This window comes from Rhineura floridana, chromosome 5, assembly GCF_030035675.1.
Source record: "Rhineura floridana isolate rRhiFlo1 chromosome 5, rRhiFlo1.hap2, whole genome shotgun sequence".
Classification (NCBI taxonomy): domain Eukaryota; kingdom Metazoa; phylum Chordata; class Lepidosauria; order Squamata; family Rhineuridae; genus Rhineura; species Rhineura floridana.
The window spans coordinates 157,858,140-157,878,563 of NC_084484.1; the positions used below are offsets into that span (position 1 = coordinate 157,858,140).

At 40.2% G+C, this 20,424-nt stretch overlaps 1 protein-coding gene across 6 annotated transcripts in view; it reads right to left on the reverse strand.

Annotated features, from left to right (window-relative positions):
* The window catches only part of IFT88 (intraflagellar transport 88), an 83,452-nt gene that overhangs the window by 60,714 nt on the left and 2,314 nt on the right, over nt 1-20,424 (reverse strand). For 3 of the 6 annotated variants that reach the window (XM_061628588.1, XM_061628586.1, XM_061628589.1), the window contains exons 2-13: nt 17,509-17,573; nt 16,250-16,347; nt 15,701-15,763; nt 14,664-14,720; nt 13,758-13,811; nt 10,299-10,362; nt 10,135-10,204; nt 7,755-7,845; nt 6,545-6,649; nt 4,412-4,514; nt 3,377-3,491; nt 1,972-2,203 (exon numbers count right to left, since the gene is read on the reverse strand). In XM_061628588.1, coding sequence (XP_061484572.1) covers nt 1,972-2,203; nt 3,377-3,491; nt 4,412-4,514; nt 6,545-6,649; nt 7,755-7,845; nt 10,135-10,204; nt 10,299-10,362; nt 13,758-13,811; nt 14,664-14,720; nt 15,701-15,763; nt 16,250-16,339 — 1,044 coding nt within the window. In that variant the 5' untranslated portion in view covers nt 16,340-16,347; nt 17,509-17,573. Of the gene's footprint in view, nt 1-1,971; nt 2,204-3,376; nt 3,492-4,411; nt 4,515-6,544; nt 6,650-7,754; nt 7,846-10,134; nt 10,205-10,298; nt 10,363-13,757; nt 13,812-14,663; nt 14,721-15,700; nt 15,764-16,249; nt 16,348-17,508; nt 17,883-20,424 lie in introns of those variants that run through there. The other 3 variants (XM_061628585.1, XM_061628591.1, XM_061628590.1) reach the window with 3 other exon arrangements.

Genomic DNA, 20,424 nt, shown 5'->3' on the forward strand with positions numbered 1-20,424 from the left:
ACACTTTTGCAAGCCATTTATCCTCATATAATGCATTTTTGCATGTTATTTTCACTTATATCTTCAATTTCAAGCGCACTTTCCCATAATAGACGCATGTTTGTAAACATTGGTTGGTTGGCAAACTGCATCACAAAATTCAATTAAGTGCGAATTTCAAAGGATGGCTCTGTTTCAGTTCTCATATTGTTTTGGAAAGTGCAAATTTGATAAATTTGCCTTGAAATGCTAACTGAATCAAAATTCTTGCCCATCCCTAGTGCAGAGAAGGGTCGTAGCTCAGTGGAAGAGCATCTACTATGCATGCAGAAGTTCCCAGTTTCAATCCCCAGCCTCTCAAAGTAGGGCTGAGAAACACTCATGCCTAACACCCTGGAGAGCTGCTCTCAGTCAGTGTAGACAATATTGAGTAAGATGGTCTGCCTCACTGTAAGGCTGCTTCCTGTGTTCCTATGTGTGTCAATGGCAAGGAGGTGATGATCTGCCTATTCATTTAAAAAGCCTTTAAAGTGCAATCTTATGCACATTTATGGAGACATAAGTCCCATTTGTGTTCAATGGCACATAATGCCAGGTACGTGTGTATCCTTAGTTGCAATTGTACAGTATAGCTTGTAGCTTAAGCAAGATCTAACCTGCAAGTTACACAGAGCTGGCAGCCCCTGCTTTATTTCAGGCATCTGTTGTAAACCTGTTACATTGTTTTTAGATGCATCAATTCCTACTGCCAGACTGCACTGGAAAATGCTACATTCCTCATGCTATCACAGCTAGGAACATAGAAAACTACCTTACACTAAGTCATGCCATTGGTCCATCCAGCTCAGTAAAACTGACTGGGATTGTTTACAAAAACAAAACTGACTGGGAGTGGCTCTTCAGGGTTTTAGACAGGAACCTTTTCTCAGCCTTACCTGGAGATGACAGGGATTGAGCATGGGACATTTTGCATGCAAAGCATGTTCTCTACCCCTAAGCAAAAGCCCTTCCCTGAATATATGGTCCTTCTTCCCCTAGTTTCATGGTTTTATCTGGGACTAAAATTATAACTTTTGCATCCAAAGTGAGAATCATACCATTAGACCAGGAGTAGGGAAGAACTTTCAGCCCAAGGGCAGCATTCCCTCATGGGGAATCTTCTGGAAATGTCAGAGGTTTCTATACACATTCTGCTGCACACAGACAAGCAAGATGCCTTATTTGTCAGCTGTGGCAACCGCAGAAAGAGAGAGTGCTGTTGCACCCAGGTCCTGCTTGCGGGCCTCCCACAGGCTTCTGATGGTCACTGTGAGAACAAGATGCTGGACTAGATGGGCCATTGACCTAATCCAGCAGCTGCTCTTATGTTCTTATTAGCACAGTTCAAAGACACATTTCAGCCAACCAAACGTCCTCAAGGAGGAGGCAGAGCAAGACCAGTGAGGGGTGTGGTCTGAGGAGGGGAGAGTAGTTTAGTCCCCCTCAGCATAGCACAACACCCATGGGATTTGAACCAACAACTCCAGCAGCCTTCTCCAAGCAAAAGCACCATCCCTAACCAACTTATGCATAGAAATCCTCTTGCCCAGCATTTATTGCTTAATGGCAGGGCATGACTGGTGGCTACTGCTATCATATCAGAATTCTAGTTATTAGGTCACAGTTGACACCTAGTATTAATCCCAAAATTGTTGTGCCCACAAAGTGGCTTTATCTGGTATGTTTGTGTTAAAACTGTACATACTTTGCATATATACTAGTTTGCTGAGCTGATCCAACTCAGAGCCACTAAAACCAGAATATGTACCAGAAATTTGAAAGCTTTGTTTTTTAGATAAGATTTCTGCTGTGATGAACCCACTGTTGTACAATATCTAATCATGAGGTGAACCTCTGAGCTACCACTGTAGAATAACATCAAGGAACTATTTTCATCAACATTTCAAACGTCTTTGCTGTATAAATCATAGATATGGCTTTGCTGCTACTTACTCCTTGTGAAATATATTTGTCGTCATCATCAATTTCCAGTGGAACAGCAATCAATTTTTGAAAGGCTTTTTTCATTTGCTCTCTATCTCCAGTAGCAAAATAGCAAAGGATCAAGTTGAAGCCTGCTTTGAGATTTGGTGATGTGCTCATAATGTGCTCAAATGAGCTAATGGCATCGGTATATTGGCCAGTTTTAATAAACGCAACTCCAATGTTCTGCATTATTTTAATCCTAATTAAATAAATAATTGTTTGAATCTTATTATATTACACTAGATTTATGAATACATACCCCAGAACTACTAGACCAGCTTACAACACAGTTAAAATATACAATGAATACAATTTAAACAGTGGAAGCAATATTAAAAACAGAATAACCACCAACCAGGGGTCCAACTAGTCTTGACGAAAGCAGCCATGTGTCAGTCCCATTTAAGTATAAATAGGGGTGAAGGGGAGGAATAGGATTTTTTTTACGTTAAAAGGGGCACAACTGTGAATGGAGCTGAACGATTCCCTGCCTTACCTCCCTCTTTACCTCCCTTACCATACCTTTTAGCTTTTTTTATTTCTCAGCCTGGTTCACTTCTAGTATCAGAGCAGACTGAAAGAAAAATGCCCAAAGTGATGGCACATGCACATGCCCTCATGCACCCCTTCTGATATTAATATCAGACACTCTTCATCTCCACTTTATATATGAACAGGATGGATATGATCAGGGCCGGTGCCAGGCATGTCGCACCAGCCTGCCCTGGGCCCCAGCACACACACACGCACGCACACTCCCCTTCTGTGATCCGCAGCAGAGTAGCTGCCGTGGATCGTCGGAAGGTTCCAAGCCGCCTATCAGTTCACTGGCTCCACCTACCTGTCTCTCCTGTCTTTTGCAGCTGCGCACGCAGGGCTGCCATTAACCAAGATGGCAGCCAAGGTTTCCCTAAGGGGCTGAAGCCTCTGCCACCATCTTGGTTGATGGCACGCCCTGCATGCAAAATGTGCACAGCCACAAAAGATAGAAGAGACAGGTAGGTGGAGCCAACAAATGGGTAGGTGGCTTGGAATTTCCCTCCCAGTGATCCGTGGCAGCTACTCTGCTGCGGATCACAGAAGAGGAGAGCTACTCCTCCCCCACCCTATCAAGGGGTCCCTCAGGGGCCCCTTGGCCAGGGCCCAACTTGCCCACCCTTTGGCGCCAGCCCTCGATATGGTGAATGTACAAATATGCCTGCCTCCATCATGTCTACTTTGGCCCCATGATAAAACAAAGATAGTAATGAAATCAATGAAAGGCCTGTCTACACAAAAAGGCCTGAACTAGCCTCCAAAAAATAGCAAGCCTTAACATAAGAGGGTATATTAATTAAAAAAACACATCAAAGCTATTCTTGTTAGGACTCACCTCATTTCTTTGTGGACACTTGCAATCTGATCTAGAGCCATTCGATAAAATTTGATAGCTTTTGAATAGTTTCTCTGTTTCAAATAAATATTTGCCATGTTCACCTTCAGCATGCCTATTAACAATAGACTGAATGAGATAATAGCCCAGGCTCCCATGCATCTCACAGGATTTAATCTGGATTATATACATAAAATAGAAACCCAGGATACAGAAGAATCTGTATCTCCTATTTCCTTGAAATTAACAGGTAAGCATGAGTAATTTGCTGGTGAAATGATTATGTAACTGTTTGAACTAGTCTTGGTGGCATCAATAAAGTTTGGTTCATTTTCTGCCAAATTAGGGAGTGCATTAGCAGACTTGGAACAGCATACAACTCTTCACTTGCTCACTTAATCAGGTTTGCCCCAAATCCATTAACTATATCTGACTTCTACCAGAGCTGAGACAGTGGTTTAAGGACAAATTCAGCTTCAAACCAAACTGGGATTGTGCTGGGAAAAGGGGGTGGGGGAATATTCAGGCTGGGGCCGGCTGGACCTGATCTTGAGGCATTTTCCTGCATTCTTTAACCCAGTGGGAAACGCTATCTGAATTGGTGCTAGGGGTGCATTTGTGTTTGGAATAAATGTTACTTTGAAAAGGGGAGACACAATGAATTTATCTAATTATTTTTGCAGCAAACATATTATAATCACTGGAGCAGAGTAAGTTCATCATAGCTGAAAGGTACCGTTGAAAGGACAGAAGTATTTGGCAACTGCGTTTATCAAAGAGTTTACAAATGTATATGACTTCAGATTCCAAAGAAATTACAAAAATGTGATCAGAATTCAGACTCGGATCATTAGACTGTGCCAATTCTCAGTTTTCAATGGGAGCGAAGAGACTGATGAAGAGCTCCCATCTCCTAGGGTGGGGCTTGTGATGAAGGATGTTTAAGAAATCTAAACGAACAAACCAACCAAACAAACAAAATAGGATGTGCCCAATAACTGATTAACATGTTTTCGTTTTGTGAATGTAACCTACCTCCATTAACAAACATCTTGTTTTTCACTATGACCTGATAGGTATTTAATGCTTCTGCATACATTTCATTACCAGAATACTGACTGGCCAAATTGAAGAGCACCTAAAAGGAAAGAAGTGAGAACATATCTGATAAAAGCAACCATACTGGCAGTACAGCAAGAAGAGAGGTAGAGGGGGTCTGCGCCCAGATGGGCAGGAAGAAGCAGCATCATAAGGGACGGAGGCCCAGAAAGTTGTTGGCAGACCAGGCTGAACAAGCAGCAGCAGTCAGCGAGGTGGTGTCAAGGTTGCACACATGGCGTCCAAATGCTGAACATCTCTGTCACTTACAAAGAGGGAGAGGGTGAAGTATGGGGAGGTCAGCATGGTGTGGGCATGGTGGCAGGAGCATTGGATTGGCTCTGCCACAGCACCCACACCACGCTGAGCTACCTGGGCCTCCCTCTCTCAGTAAGTGGCAGTAACGCTCAGCGTTCAGAAGCCAGGTATGCAATGGCACCCTGCCTGTGCCACTCACTGACCGCTGATGTGGATAGGTATATTGTACTGCAGTAACATCAATTAACACTACATTTCTCCCTGAAATCATTCAAGTTTATCATATAACTAAGTGTATAAAAGATTGCTACCTGTCTCATTTGTTACACTGGAAGATTACTATGATCAGACATGTCTAGGAACTGGGTCCACTGTGAATGAGGCAATATTTCAGAGATCTGTTGACTCCCTTCTTTCCTTCATTAAAGCTCTGGGTAACTCCATCTCCTAGATCCCACTGGGTTCCAGGTGATAGGATGAGCATGATAGAGAAAGGATGTGGAACCTCAATGGTTCCTTTAACACATCCTTGAGCACACAGAGCCAAGTGAAGCTGCAAGGCAATGGACTCCGGCTTCTGAAGTTGTGCTCAGCCAAGAATGACCCTCTAAGCTGAACACGCCTGAGACAACAAGATGTTGTGACAATAGCTTCTGTGGCCATTAGAAGATACTGCCATGTATAGAAACTGCCACTACAGCTTTCTTTGAGCAATGGGGCCAGGCATCAGATTTGGGATATAGTTTGGATCTCTCCAACTCCCCTTCAAATATCAGGATATCACTCCTGTATATTACTGTAAATATTCTATTTATTTATTATTACATTTATACACTAATGGTGGTTTGTAACCTCACTTTATTCTAACAGCCACTCTGTGAAATAGGTTAGAGTGAGAACTGATGACTGGCCCAAGGTCACCCAGTGAGTTTCATGGCAAAGTGAGGATTTGAATCCTGGTCTCTAAGCTCCTAGCTCAACACTCTAATCACTACACCACATTGGCTGTCTCCTTTATGACAGGACAAGATAGGCATTATGAATAAAATTATACATAAAACTTATTGTTCTGTTAAGCTTTTGAAAGAGCATCTAACAATAATATTTGTTTTACCTTTTGGGAAAATATTTCACAAGTACAGTGTCAAACCTGGAAAATTTGCTGGAAATATACTCAGCAATTATATTCCTCTGAACTAGGAACAATGTTATTTACTTAAAAGTATGTTGCCTTGGTGCACAAATGATGTATGTACAGGGTCACAAAGACACACCTTTGTGCCATTGTCACACAGTAGTCAGGCAAATTCTAATTTCTATATAGTGAATATGTTTTAAGAATATAAGAACACTAGAAGAGCCCTGCAGATCAAACCAAAGGCCTATCTAGTCCAGCAACCTTTGCCCAACCCATATGTTTACGGGAAGCTTGCAAGGATGACCTGTGAATGGCTGAAATTTGGTCAATGTCCACATTTTGTGAATATTTAAAATACTGAACTTATATTGTGGATGTCTCAGAGGCAGCATCAGTTGACAGTCTCCTGAACATAATCACTATATTCACAGGTGAATGCCTGAAACGAGGGGGAAAGGAAATATCTAATTTTAAACATTCACAAAATTTATCTGGGATTATCTGCTTTTAGATGTGAACACCACAATTCTTCACATTTTGGACATGTGGTCCATCATAATTATATTATCTGGTTATATTGTTTGTATAAATATTTTTTTTGAACTGTTAGCCTCGCCAAGACCTTGAGAAGGGGTGGGACAATAACTGATCTTGTTAAACAGATAAGCACTTACAGTGTAAGTAAGATCTAGATTGATGTTGGCAGGAGACATAGTCTGTTCACGTTGCCTTACTAAAGCTCTTTCCTTTCTTCCAGCATCTTTTGCCTTTTCAAGAGCCTTAAAAAAAAAATTACATTTCAGTAGTACCTTCTGCTCTTCTTGAAAACATATTGCATAAAACACATTCTTTAAATATATAACCTATTTCTACAGCATACATACAACCAATAGAGAAATAGTAATAGTATATGAAATAGCATGTTGTTGTTTTTCCCAGCATTATTGTCTTTTCTAGTGAATCATGTCTTCTCATTACGTGTCCAAAGTATGATAACCTGTTTCATCATTTTAGCTTCTAGTGATAGTTCTGGTTTAATTTGTTCTAACACCCAATTATTTGTCTTTTTCGCAGTCCATGGTATCTGCAAAGCTCTCCTCCAAAACCACATTTCAAATGAGTTGATTTTTCTCTTATCTGCTTTTTTCACTGTCCAACTTTCACATCCATACATAGAGACTGGGAATACCATGGTCTGAATGATCCTGACTTTAGTGTTCAGTGATACATCTTTGCATTTGAGGACCTTTTCTAGTTCTCTCATAGGTGCCCTCCCCAGTCCTAGCCTTCTTCTGATTTCTTGACTATTATCTCCATTTTGATTAATGACTGTGCCAAGGTACTGATAATCCTTGACAAGTTCAATGTCCTCATTGTCAACTTTAGAGTTACATAAATCTTCTGCTGTCATTACTTTAGTCTTCTTGACGTTCATCTGTAGTCCTGCTTTTGTGCTTTCCTCTAACTTTCATCAGCATTTGTTTCAAATCATTAGTGGTTTCTGTTAGTAGTATGGTATCATCTGCATACCTTAAATTACTGATAATAAATAGCATATTAAAACTTATAAACAACACACACATACACATTAACAAACAAAATTATACAAACATACATAGATATGCACTCATATGCACACACATTAACGCTAAATGGCCAGGAAAGCTACTGTGGGTTGGTTAATAAGAGTAGTAAGTAGTGAGAAGCTGAATTCTAAACCCTAAACCACACTGTGCTTTTTTAAAAAAACACGTGTAGTATCACAGCATACATACAACCGCCGTGTGCAGAATCAACACTTGGTAGACTGGGTCAACATTATCTCCAGCATTCCCAGATCTTCTTTGCATTTTGAGAAGAGAAACATGAAAGCCTTTGACTTACCAACTTTAAGTCTCCACAGCTGTGAGCAATGCAGCTTTCTTCAACCAACTCATTCACTTTTTTTTCCAACTGTTTAATCTTTCCTTCTGGACTAAAGTTAGAGAACATAACGGAATCAAATTATCATGAAGATCAAGAAATACCAAGGCAAAAATGAACACATTTGGCAATGTATATTTTGTATCTGGAGTTTAGATCTCTGGGTGGTGACTCGGGGAGGGGGGGGGCTCCTCTCAGTTGCACCAGAGTTATGGGATACACTCCTCAGAAATAGAAATTTGCCTGGTGCCATCTATGAGTTGGATCCAAATGCGGTTTGAATGAGCAGAAAGACACTTCCACCCATACAAGTTGTCTCACCCCGCCTTTCCACTTATTCTCCCTTCCCACTGTAGCTTTCTGCAGCCCATCCCAAGCTGTTCTGGAGGGTCCTCCAACCCACAAAAGCAGATTGCAGTGGGCACAGGGGGTTTCATTGGGAAGGAGGGGGTGGGAACACCTTGTTGCATGAGCAGAACTCCAGCCCACCCTCAGGTGCCAGGTCAAAACAATTTCTTTTTTTCTGGTATTGGAATAATATTTTATTCTCATCTCTGTTCTGACTTGTATTTTAATTTTCCAGCTTTTGATAACACCATTTCTTTTTAAGTTGCAATTATTATTGTTAACTTTTGTGTACTTGTATATTTTATTAGAGTAGAGCTTTTTATTATTGATAATCCACCTTAGGAATACAAAAAGAAACGATTATGTTGCAGAAACAAAACAAAATGGGTGATGTGGCCCTTAACAATGAGCTTTTCCAGTTGCTATAAGCTGCCTTGTTCCTTGCATAAAAAAATTGTTACTTTCACCAGGCCCTTCTGATTTTGAATCCACGCAGACCCCTTGAGAATAGGCATTCGGTTCCCTTCCACAATTAGCAGTGCTCAGCCTCTGAGAGCCAACAATGCTTGAATATCAGGTGGCTGTGGTAGCCAGGAGTGCTTTTGGCCAGCTCAAACTGGTCTACCAGCTGCGTCCGTTCCTGGAAGCAGCTGACTTGGCCACAGTGACACATGCATTGGTGACATCAAGGCTTGATTACTGTAACACACTCTATGTGGGGCTGCCTTTGAAAACGGTTCGGAAATTACAGTTGGTTCAAAATGCAGCCACCAGAATGTTAACTGGAGCGCGGCGCAGGGAGCATGTCACCCCTGTGCTTTACCAACTCCGCTGGCTCCCAATTTGTTTCTGGGCCCAATTCAAAGTGCTGGTTCTGGCCTTTAAAGCCCTAAATGGCCTTGGACCAATGTACCTGAGGGACCACTTACTCTCATATGTACCTGCCTGGGATTTAAGATCATCTGCCTCTAGTCTCCTCTGCATGCCTGGAATGAAAGATGTCAGACTGGCAGGCACGCGGGAGAGAGCATTTTCAGTTGTGGCCCCCAAGCTTTGGAATACCCTACCCCAAGAAGTCCACTCTTCTCCCTCCCTGATGGTTTTCCAGAGACTTCTGAAAACGATCTTGTTCAGGAGAGCCTTTGAGAGGGACTGAGGGTAGAGCCCAACACTGACTTTATGCCGTCTATGTTAATTTTTACCCCTGTAATACCACTCCCTCTATATATGTGTATGTGTATATATATATATATGTGTGTGTGTGTGTTGTATTTTATGTATTTTAATTGCATTTTATGTATTTTAATTTATTTTAATGTTTTTGTGATCTTTATTGTGTACAATTTTTATTATGTACATGTTCAATTTTATTGTAAGCCACCCTGAGTGCTCTATTATAGGGTAGAAGGGTGTTACAGAAATATTTTAAATAAATAAATAAATAAATAATAGCCTCAACTAACAAACTGCTTTGTATCTGTTTGCCATGAGAAATGTTTTATAAATGTTATTTTTTTGCGTTGTATTTATTATCGCTTAATTTTAAATATTCTGATGTTTTTGTGCAAGGCTGGCCAACCTTGCTCTGATTTACATCTGTAGATTCACCAACATATAAATATGATATTTTTGAATTCATTTATGCTAGTAGATATGTAACTAAATGTAGCTCTGATGTAATTATTGGCTTATAAAAAACCAAAACGTGACCGCAAAGCATTTCCCCACAGAAATCAGTCTAAACTAATCCTTCTTTGTACTATTACACCATGTGGTAAAATCACCCAGGACCACTGATACATAATTAAAGCCATATTGTAGCAGCATAAGAAAAATTGAGACATAGCAAAAAGCTTCATCTAATCAAATTCTTTTTTCTCTCTTCAGAATCTAGACATCACAAATGGTGGAATTTAATGAAAAAAGTTTGAATAATGATTTTAAAAACAGATTTGAAGGCTTTAACTGAAAAGGACAAAAGCTGTCTGCATACCTATCTTCATTTTTTGTTTCTAGAGGAGGAGCAGGGCCCCTTGCTTGACCAAGAGGATCAAATGCAGAACCTGCAGATTAGTAAACAGTGAGAAATGTACCAAAGTGCCTTCTTAAGGTTTTTTAAAAAAAACATTACAGTCAAGGATTTTCCTAAAACTGTACCTCTTGAGGCTGCTTTGGTGTAACCTGCTGCCTGCACTGCTGTCATCGGTCGAGCAACGCCATCCTTAAAAAATAAACAAAGACACTTATGGTGATAACCTTGAGAAAGCAGGAATTTATAATGCTTAAAATAACTGATGGAAGTCTATAACATAGGCACAATTTATTAAATTGTATTACATTGACTTTTATTCTTCTTTGGGTACTATATAACACATTGATTGAATTTATATTGATTAAGACTAATACTCTACACTAAGGGTGGGGAATTGGATCCGGCAAGAGGGCTGGATCCAAGAACTGGCCCACCGTCTGTAGGCTATCTTGGCAGTGGGCGGATCCACCCATCTGTCAATTACCTGAATTCATGTAACATTAGGTGATTCAAAGTTCAAGTTATAGGAGCAACTAGAGGCTTACCTCTCCTTGCTCTTTGATAGCAAAAGGCAGCAACATAACATTACTTCAGATTTTAGCACTACAGAAAGCTCTACAAAATAGTGACTGTTGTCTGGAAATTTGTTCATTTAGATACTGGAAGTGCTCCAAATCAAGCCCAATTACCCATTTTATTTTTTAATAAATACAAGCATTTTCAATCTCTGGGTTTGTATATGGACAGATTAAGATTATCCACCTCCGGAGACTAATGTAATTCACTACATTCCTGAATGCCTTGGGGGAGTTCCCAGTAGATAGAGCAGGTGACACTGTTGAAGCCCTTGTCATGCTGTGGAACAAGAAGACATGTCAGGGTCTTAAAACAGTTGCCCCTGAGCACCCTCTCCAGCACTGCGGAGCCCGGTTTGCACCTCGGTACACGAGTGAACTAAGGGCAACAAAACAGACTGGATGACAGCTAGAATGTAATCGGCGAAAAATGTGCTGTGAGGCTGATTGGGCACAAGTAAAACCATCATAACTGTGCCTACTGTGTGGCAGTGAGAGCAGCAAAGAAGGCCCACTTCTGTGCCTCCATCACACACTCAAGTAGCAAGTCCAATGGAGCTTTTCCGTATTGTCAGGGGTCTGTGGACATCAACTCCAGGAAATTGGAGTTTTAGACCCTTCGGACGCCCATTGTGGTTTGCAAGACACTTTGAGGGTAAGGTTCCTTGTCTCCATAGCAATCTTGATGCCCCATCCACATCTACTGTAGTCCCCAGCGAGATGTCCAATGCAATGTCTGCTGCAATTTCTTGGGATTGGTTTCAGTTGATGTGGCCTGACGATGTGGACAAGGTGCCTGTGATGATGCAGCCAGCAATGTGTCCTCTCGACTCTTGCCCTTCTTGGCTTATTAAATCTTGCCGACAGGGTATGGCCGAGTTGACACAGGGTATGATCAACGTGTCATTGCAGGAGGGAGTGGTTCCAGCCGCCCTGAAAGAGGCTGTGATCCGATCACTCCTGAAAAAGCTCACCCTGGACACATTGGTTTGTGACAACTACCAGCCGGTCGCAAATATCCCCTTTTTAGGGAAGGTGATTGATAGTGTTGTGGTGCAGAAATTGCAAGTACTTTTGGATGAAATAGATTATCCCGATCCATTCCAATCTGGGTTCAGGTCTGGTTATGGGACTGAATTGGCCTTGGTCACCCTGGTGGATGACCTTTATCGGAAGGAGGACAGGGGAAGCATGACTTTGTTATTCTTACTTGATCTCTCAGTGGCTTTTGATACCATTGACTATGGTATCCTTCTGGGCTGACTTGGTGAGATGGGTATCAGAGAATAGCATTGAGTGATTGTCTTTCAGCTCCCTGGCAGTTGTGCTGTGGGGTACCACAAGGTGCCTATGAAGCCCTTGGGAACAGTCATCAGGAGATTTGGGGCAAGGTGTCAGCAATATGCCAATGATACCCAGCTCTATTTCTCTGTAACATCTGAACTGGGAGAGGCTGTGCAAGTCCTGGACCGGTGCCTGTACTTGGTGGTGGGCTGAAGGAGGGCCAATAAGATGGAGGTGCTGTGGGTTGGTGGTTCCTGAGTTCGTATAATTGGTCAGTTGCCTGCTTTGGATGGGTTGTATTCCCTCTGAAAGAGCAGGTTTGTAGTCTGGGGGTGCTCCTGGATCCACCTTTGATGCCAGAGGCCCAGGTGACCTCAGTGGCTAGAAGCGCCTTTTACCAGCTTCGGCTGGTAAGACAGCTGCAGCCATTTCTGCACTGTGATAGCCTGACCACTCTTGTCCACACACTGGTAACCTCCAGGCTGTATTACTGTAATGCCCTCTATGTGGGGCTGCCCTTGAGGTTGGTCTGGAAGCGCAGCTCGTGCCAGATACGGCAGAGCAACTGCTCACTGGGGCAGGGTATCACCAACATGTCACCCCACTGGTGAAAGAATTGCACTGGCTACCCATTAGTTATCGGGCTAAGTTCAAGGTTCTGGTTTTGGTGCACAAAGCCCTATACAGCTTGGAGCCAGGATACCTGAAAGCTCATCTTACCCCTTATATACCCACTCAATCACTACGCTGTGCAGGTGAAGATCTCCTGCAGATACCAACTTAATCAGGAGGTCTGTTCAGCACAACATATAAGTAGAGACCGTATCCCAGTCTGTGTTGGAACTGCTTTTTAAGATTTTTTAAAGCTTTTTTTAAAAGAAATTTTTAAAGATGTTTTGTTTTAATATGTTTTTAAAGTCCTTTTTAAAGATGTTTTAGAGTGTTTTTAGTGTTTTTGTTTGCTGCCCTGGGCTGCTGCTGGGAGGAACGGCGTGTTATAAATTCAATAAACAAACAAACAATATAAAGAACAGGAAGGAAGGGATAAAACAGTGCAATCCTATACAGATCTGTTCAGAAGTACGCTCCATTAAGTTATTTCCCATATAGCTGAGTATAGCATTGCAGCCGAAATGAACTTTCCCCCAATAATTATACCATTAGCTCCTTAAAGGGTAAGCCTGCTGAGCAAAATGAGGCTCACTCCCAGGTACGTGCTCATAGTATTTTAGCCAGAATTATTGTTTTTAAAAAAAGTATGCAGAATATGGGTGATATCCAATATCATACTAATGGACACAATCAGATTCCCCTTCCTCCCTGTCCCAGCCATCATGGTTCCCAATTTGTTCTTGGGAGTCCTGAAAATCCCCAGAGGGTCCACGGAGGAACGCAGGGGAAAGGGGAAGAAGGGTAAGTTCTGTTTGCTCAAGCAGAAGTCTGTTATGCAAGCAGGTCGCCACAACTGGATATCACCTTATTAATGTTTGTTTTTTAAATCTGCAGCCTGTTGTAAATAATTGCACAGCATTATAATTGTGCTTTTATTAAGATGCGATTGTTAAATGCCATTCCTGAGCACCTGATTACACATCCTCATTTTCAATTTGTATTTCATCCCTTAATTTAAGTTTAATTCTTCACTATGATAACCAGTCTCTTGACTTTCTCTGTACATTACACTGATGGCTGTCTATGAACTATAAATAACTGTAGCAATATTACCTGTACAGCTGCTGTCATTGGTCTGCCCATTGATGAAGATAGTGTTGTCTTTGACTAGCACAATGTAAGAAAATATGTATAGTCAATAATCACTGCATATTCTGTTTCTAAGGGAAGAAAATGGGTATAGCCCAAAGAACTCTGCTCTAATAGCATCTGCAGGCTCCTCTATTATTCTAGAATATGAGAAGTACGGATAGGAACTCTTACTACAGATACCGGATTTTTAAATAGTTGTGAAGGAGCAACACAAATTCTCTAAGTGCTATAAAAATTAAAATTAGTGCTAGAGAGCAGAATGGCATCTTTGTCTGAATAAGGCGGCTGTCACTGGCCAGCTCACTTCCAGGTTCCATAAGCCATTGCTTCACAAAGGGCAAAGGCTCAAACCATTTCCCTTCCTTCTTTGCCACAGAAACAGCAGCTGTGGCCTTGATCTTTTCCTTCTCTCAATTTTGCCTCAGTTTTCCACTTCATTCTTAGGCCAAATACTCTGTTTAGTCATGCTTTCAGCAACCTAGTATTATGTTTTATTTCTTGCCTTTTCTACTTGCACCAGCAACAGTAGCTTCACATTAATATTCTCTAAAGTTGGAAAGAAATCTCATTCAAAGAATGGCAGATGAAACAAACTGTGAGAAGGACAAATGCCAACAGGTAGCAGGACTTTTCTTGGGAATGACCTGCAGGTCACACTGAGATTCCTCAACTACAAAGCTTCACTTATCCCTATCAGACTTCAGTCTCTGTTATGTCCATGCAAAATGTGAGGCCCATTGCTATGCATTGGTTGATTGGAATTAGTATACCTTCAAAATTAAGAAGCATTGTGCATGGGTCACTGGAGAGAATGTTGAGCCAAAGAAAGGAGAGCAAGGCAAATTTAAGAATGAAATAAAAGCCTACCCCATATCCTGTAGCTAAAGGTCGTGAACCTGATGTACCTGGAACTTTGGCTGTAAGCTTTTAAGAAAAAAAAAGTTAAATAAGAATTATGGGTTAGTGCACAAAACTAGCTTATTTTAAGTATAATTACTTCAGAAATACACTAAACCTGTATACCGATTTCTAAAAATGCCATTTCCCCTTTATTAGTGACAAAACACAAAATTGTTTTAATTGTCATCACCTCTTATTTTTTGAAGCAGTCTCCATGGGAGAGCAAGAACTGGTGAACCTTTTTCAAAATTCAGACTGCCTCCTACTGGCCAAACAGGGAGGCATTCTCCACACGTTAGGCCTATTAAAGCAGTAGGCTAGATAGAATTACTGTATTACAAAATCACTGATGCAAAATTATCTGTAGCTCAGCAAAAGAGCATGTATTTTGCATGTATAACCTCCAGAATCTCCAATTAAGGGATCACATGTAGCTAGCTAGTCTCAGAAAAACTTCTGTTCTAAACTGTTAGGAGCTGGGTTTGAGAACTACGGCTAGTCAGTATTAACAGTGCTGAACAAGATGAATGATAAGATAGATGGATATCCAAGTGGTTCCTCATGTGCACTTATTGGGGTAAGCTTTCACTGCTCTTGCACACATCTCTGCTGAGTTCCTCCAGTTTGCTAATTACTACATATGTTCAGTACTTGATCAAAATATGTTGTCTACTCCTTACAGTTTCTCTGTACATTAGCATGATTTTCTGAGCAAGACATTTTGAGTACACAACTGAGAGTCACAACGGAGTGTCGCATATTTGAAGAGAACTACTTGGGGAATCCTGAGGGCACAAACGTAACAGAAAGACTTCAACAAACTGTTGAACTGCTGTGGAAAGTCATGGCACAACATTTAGGCATGCTTAGCAGGTATCAATTCCTACTGAACTTAGTGGGACACTACTTCTAAATAAGCATATGTGACTGGGCTGAACTTGTTGCAACGTAAGTACAGCTCCTAAGATTGCTTACATTGATATATTTTCTTAACATTTACTTACTGGAGGTCTTCTACCATGACTTGTTCTCACAGCCTGTTGAAAAGCTGGATCATTCTCTAAATCCTAAAATAATACAAACACAGCAAAACAACAACAGAATCATTAACTTTACAATTCATTTTATTTGTGGGAATAGCTAAGTAATGCAGGTATGCAAAACCTTTTCTTATAAGGTGATACCCAACTAAGGCTGGAATCCAATACACACTTACCTGGGAGTAAGTCCCATTGAACCCAATGGAGCTTACTTCTGAATAGACAGGGATTGCAGCCTAAGTCATAGCCACTGAAATTAATGGTCTTAAGTTACAACTGGTCTACTCTGAGTATGCCTAATATTGGATATCACCAATAGTCTTTGTTACAAGTTTGGACTTCACAACCTTTTACAATGAATTATGCTGATCCAAATAGTTCTGCACATTTTCATTTCTACTTCTATGTAAAGTAGCAGATGGTCATGCAAACAGGCAACTTACTATCTTTTTATCACATTACAATACAACTGTAAGGTATCCAAATACAAACTGGGAATCCCCATATTTTTACCTCTGTATCAAAGGTAGGATTATAGTCATTGTAACCAGAATAAAGATCATCTTCATCTGCTTCAGGTGCCAGGTGGACATTTTTCATCATTTTAACCTCTGAAATGTTAAAAGTATGTTAAAATGTTTGCTTTTATCTTCAGCAGTCAGTAAATGTCTATCAATGTAAAATGTTAGTGTACTAATCAGTCTTCTGAGGCTAATAACATAAATTGTACACAAAGTTCATAAGCATTAACATTTCATTTTGACTAACTGGCTACATTAGAAAATATAAAACTTGCATAAACAGCCATCCCCAGTCTAGAGTTGACAGAGAGGAGCAGAAAGCTGCAGACCAATCGCTGACTGAACTCAAGGCTCTCCCCTTCATAGTGAACACATGTTCAGAACTACCATTTCTCTATCACCCTCTATTATTTCCTGCAGAGGGTTACATTAGATGACCTTTGAGGTACCTTCCAATTAAGTGATTCAGTGTCTACTCACATAAGTCCTATTGTTCAATGGGTCTTACTCCCAAATAAGAGTGTATAGGACTGCACCTTAAGTCTCCAACCAATAAATTCTTTAACAACAGATGATGGTCTTTGCATTTGTGGATCAGGTCAGATCAAAAACATTATGCACTGTATCCTGTATTGCCTGTTATACAAATCACTTAGGGAAGGTTTCTTTATTCATGTCATAATTTACTAGGTCAACAAGATGGTTTCAAAATTAGATGGCTACTGGTAAACATAGACAAGTTTGTTATCTATATGGTAACTTTACACCCACTAGCAGTGAGAAAAGTCATAGGCTACTTTTTTGACCCACAACAGCGTTGATTGCCAAGGAGATTTTTAAAATCTAAATGATTTGGTGAACTTTATAATGTTAAGTTTTGATAACTTCCATCCTGAAAATTGGTATGTTTTAACTTACTTGGATTGCCTTGTTTGTTTTTTGTGATTTACATTATTAATGGCCATTGGCTACAACAGACTGATAATGATCACATATATACTTTGAATAAAGCGAATCAGGGACATAATTCCTGACAGTATTTTGAACAAATAGTAATCATTTATATGCATCGGTACTCAGTAGGCATACAAGCTTGTGTAAGAGTTAATCTGCAGCACTGCTACTGTAGTACCAGCAATACCAGTTTCTTACAAACCGTAATACAAATCACAATAAAACACAAACATGATTATTCTTCTTACTAAAATTTATATGCATTTTAAGAACAGCTCATTAAAATTTAGTGCTTACTTCAATGAGTGGTAAGTTCTTCTAAAGACAGGAACTCCACTTAATGACTACAACTATGTCCGTTTCTATGAAAGCATACATGAAAAACGAGTTAAACTGTTCAAAATATTTTCAAAATCTGTGAAACAGCAGCAGTAGTAACAGACAACTGGCATTCAGGAAATTTATCATTTGTCCTGCTGACTGCAAGTTCGCATTGGCTTCCCTGCCCTTAACGTGGCTTCTTCATTATGTTCTTTCCGAGCGAGGCGAGCTTTTTTTTGGGAGACCGACGGAGCTCTGCGTTGTTGTCAACAGCAAGGCCTATACCCTCAAGCCCATAATGCATCCCTTCAGGTTGCTAAGAGACGGGAACGCTTTGTTCGGGAAGGGGAAGGGATCAAAGCATGCGTGATAGCGCGGGATGAAGCCCTTGCACCTACCCACAGGTTTTGTCATATCCTGCTTTGTAAGAGAAAGAAGAAGGCGGGCTAAAAAAAAGGGTAGTAGAGTTTGTGGGAGTGTTTGGATCATGCAGTACAGCCACCGGGGGAGTACGAACAAAGATACGGAAGAAAATCAATACAATTTGACGTAGTAAGACGCATAAAAGGAGAATCAGAGACAGACAGTGAGGATGAACTTAAGACATATAAGTCCGCACCCTCCATACAATTATCCTGATTAGAAATTATAATTATTTTAAATAAGAGTCAGGTTCTTGTGTTCCACTGTGATTTAGGAAATTCTAACAACTTTTTTTTGCTGTTTAAGTTGTGTAGGATGTTATTTGCCCTGAAGTGGTCTGAACAGTGGGAAGGTGTAGCAGCACATAATGATAGGATGATGCCACCGTTTTTTTATTGTAAGTTGTTAACCTTTATCTAAAGTTCTATGTACATCTTCTCTACCGGATGCATGGGACTGGTTCCACTTTGATGTTTAGATTCTGTTTTATGACAAGAAACGATTTGTAGCTGGTTAATTAATGGAAACGCGAGTGCATCGACACTAACAGCAATTTATGTGATTGTTAAAGGAACAGGAAGGAGTAATGAAGGAATCTCAAATCCATGTTAACTCTTTAAGTGGTTTCTAGTAATGTTATTATGATGATGATTACTATTATTATTATTATTATTATTATATTTTAATCATGCCCTTTCTCCCAAAAGGAGCCCAGGGCACTGAGCAACAGACAAAACTCTAAAAACATATTTTTAAAAAAACAATTCCAAAACAGAATTTCTAGTCTTTTTGAGACTCAGCACTTTTTCAGCTATGTTGACAAGCTCCCTTCCTGATCTCTTACTCATTCAAAACATGTACTGTTGCTTAGCAGCTCTGAAGTAAGAGTCAACCCCACATCTAGAGTAAACATAAAGCACTGCTGCCCCTAATAACATAGCATCACTGGATCTACAGTAGTTGACCACCTCCTCAACGACTATAGAGTGTTGTTATAATTAATGGAATATTCATGGGCAGTATTGTTTAGCAATGTAGGGAAGTAATCACTAAGTAATACATTAAATTAATATTTAACAAATGTGAACTGTGGTTTCTCTTTTGCCCTTTCTAATTAATTACTTTTTTACTTATGACTCTCGTTTTTAAAAATATGAGTCTTGTTTCCTACAGTGCAAATATACTATGGTTTGTTTCTACTTCTCTTTCTGAAAGTTAGCAGCTTGTTCTCTCTCTTTGCTCAATCTTTTATTGGCACCTTCACTCATAGTTACATTTCTTCCTGCTACCAGCAAGAGCCATTAGAAGAATATGTAAGATTATGTGTATAGCCTCTTATAATAGGTGAGGGCACAACTCTCAAATGCAAACCTTTTCAGGTTTAATTCAGAAAAGAAGTTAATCTTAAGGCACAACTTGATGTACTGCAGATGTGTGATCAGGATCTCATGTAATTTCTTTTGGTAAAGTTAAAAGAACGATGTCTGTGCCATTTTCCCAATTTTAAATGGCATCCAAATTATTTTCCCTATGACAGGTGCCATATGGTGCACATTTAAAAGGGGAGTGGTTTGAACTGGAGAAAATGGTAACGGGGGAAGGGTTAAACCCATTTTTACACCCCCATGGCTTTTTAAAATTTTACAAAATGAGATCCTGATCACTGAACTCCCATAACTTGTCTCCTTGCTCCATTACATTAGTTTTTTCTTTTCCCCTGAATTACACTTGCAGGTTTACTTTTACTGTGTGTAAGAATATGAATAGCCTTACTGGAGCCTGCTCGCCCCCCCCCCTTTTCATCTGAGTTACTTTATATGTGCTTCCTAATTGGTAGGAGGCAAGGGCAGAGCAGTGAATTATATAGAGATGCAACAGGCAGTCTTCTCTGCTGTCAAGTAATCCTGTTGCATTTCTGTATGGAGAATGACTGAGTGCTCCAATTTTACCAGTTTGACACAGAGATGGCAGAATTGCCCATCCTCAACAGACAAGCGACTGGAAGGAAATAAGGCTGTAAGAGTGAATCACTTTTGCTGGGATGTCATGGGCAGCTTCCTTTGTGGTTGGCTACTTCTGGACTCACAGGAGCCTTTAATTAATTAATGCATTTCTCATGGCACACAAACAGCTCTATTGTGGAACACACTTTGGGAATTACAGGTATATGATAATAGTACACATTAAGCAGACAAAGGAAAGGAGACAGCAAGGAAATATATCCAGAGCTCTCAACAAAACTGCTTATATTGACTAGGAAAGCATACTTTTAACTGCTTTTTTTCCTAAATATTTTAAGCATTTATACCCTGCCCTTCAAAAAGTGTTCTTGGGCCAGCTTACAAAAAATAAAAGTGCAAACACACACACACACTATAAAACATATATTTTCAATAGCACTCTAAACTCTCTATTTTTTAAACTATGTGGACAACTGTAAAATAAAATCAAAGGACTTGAACATTGCTT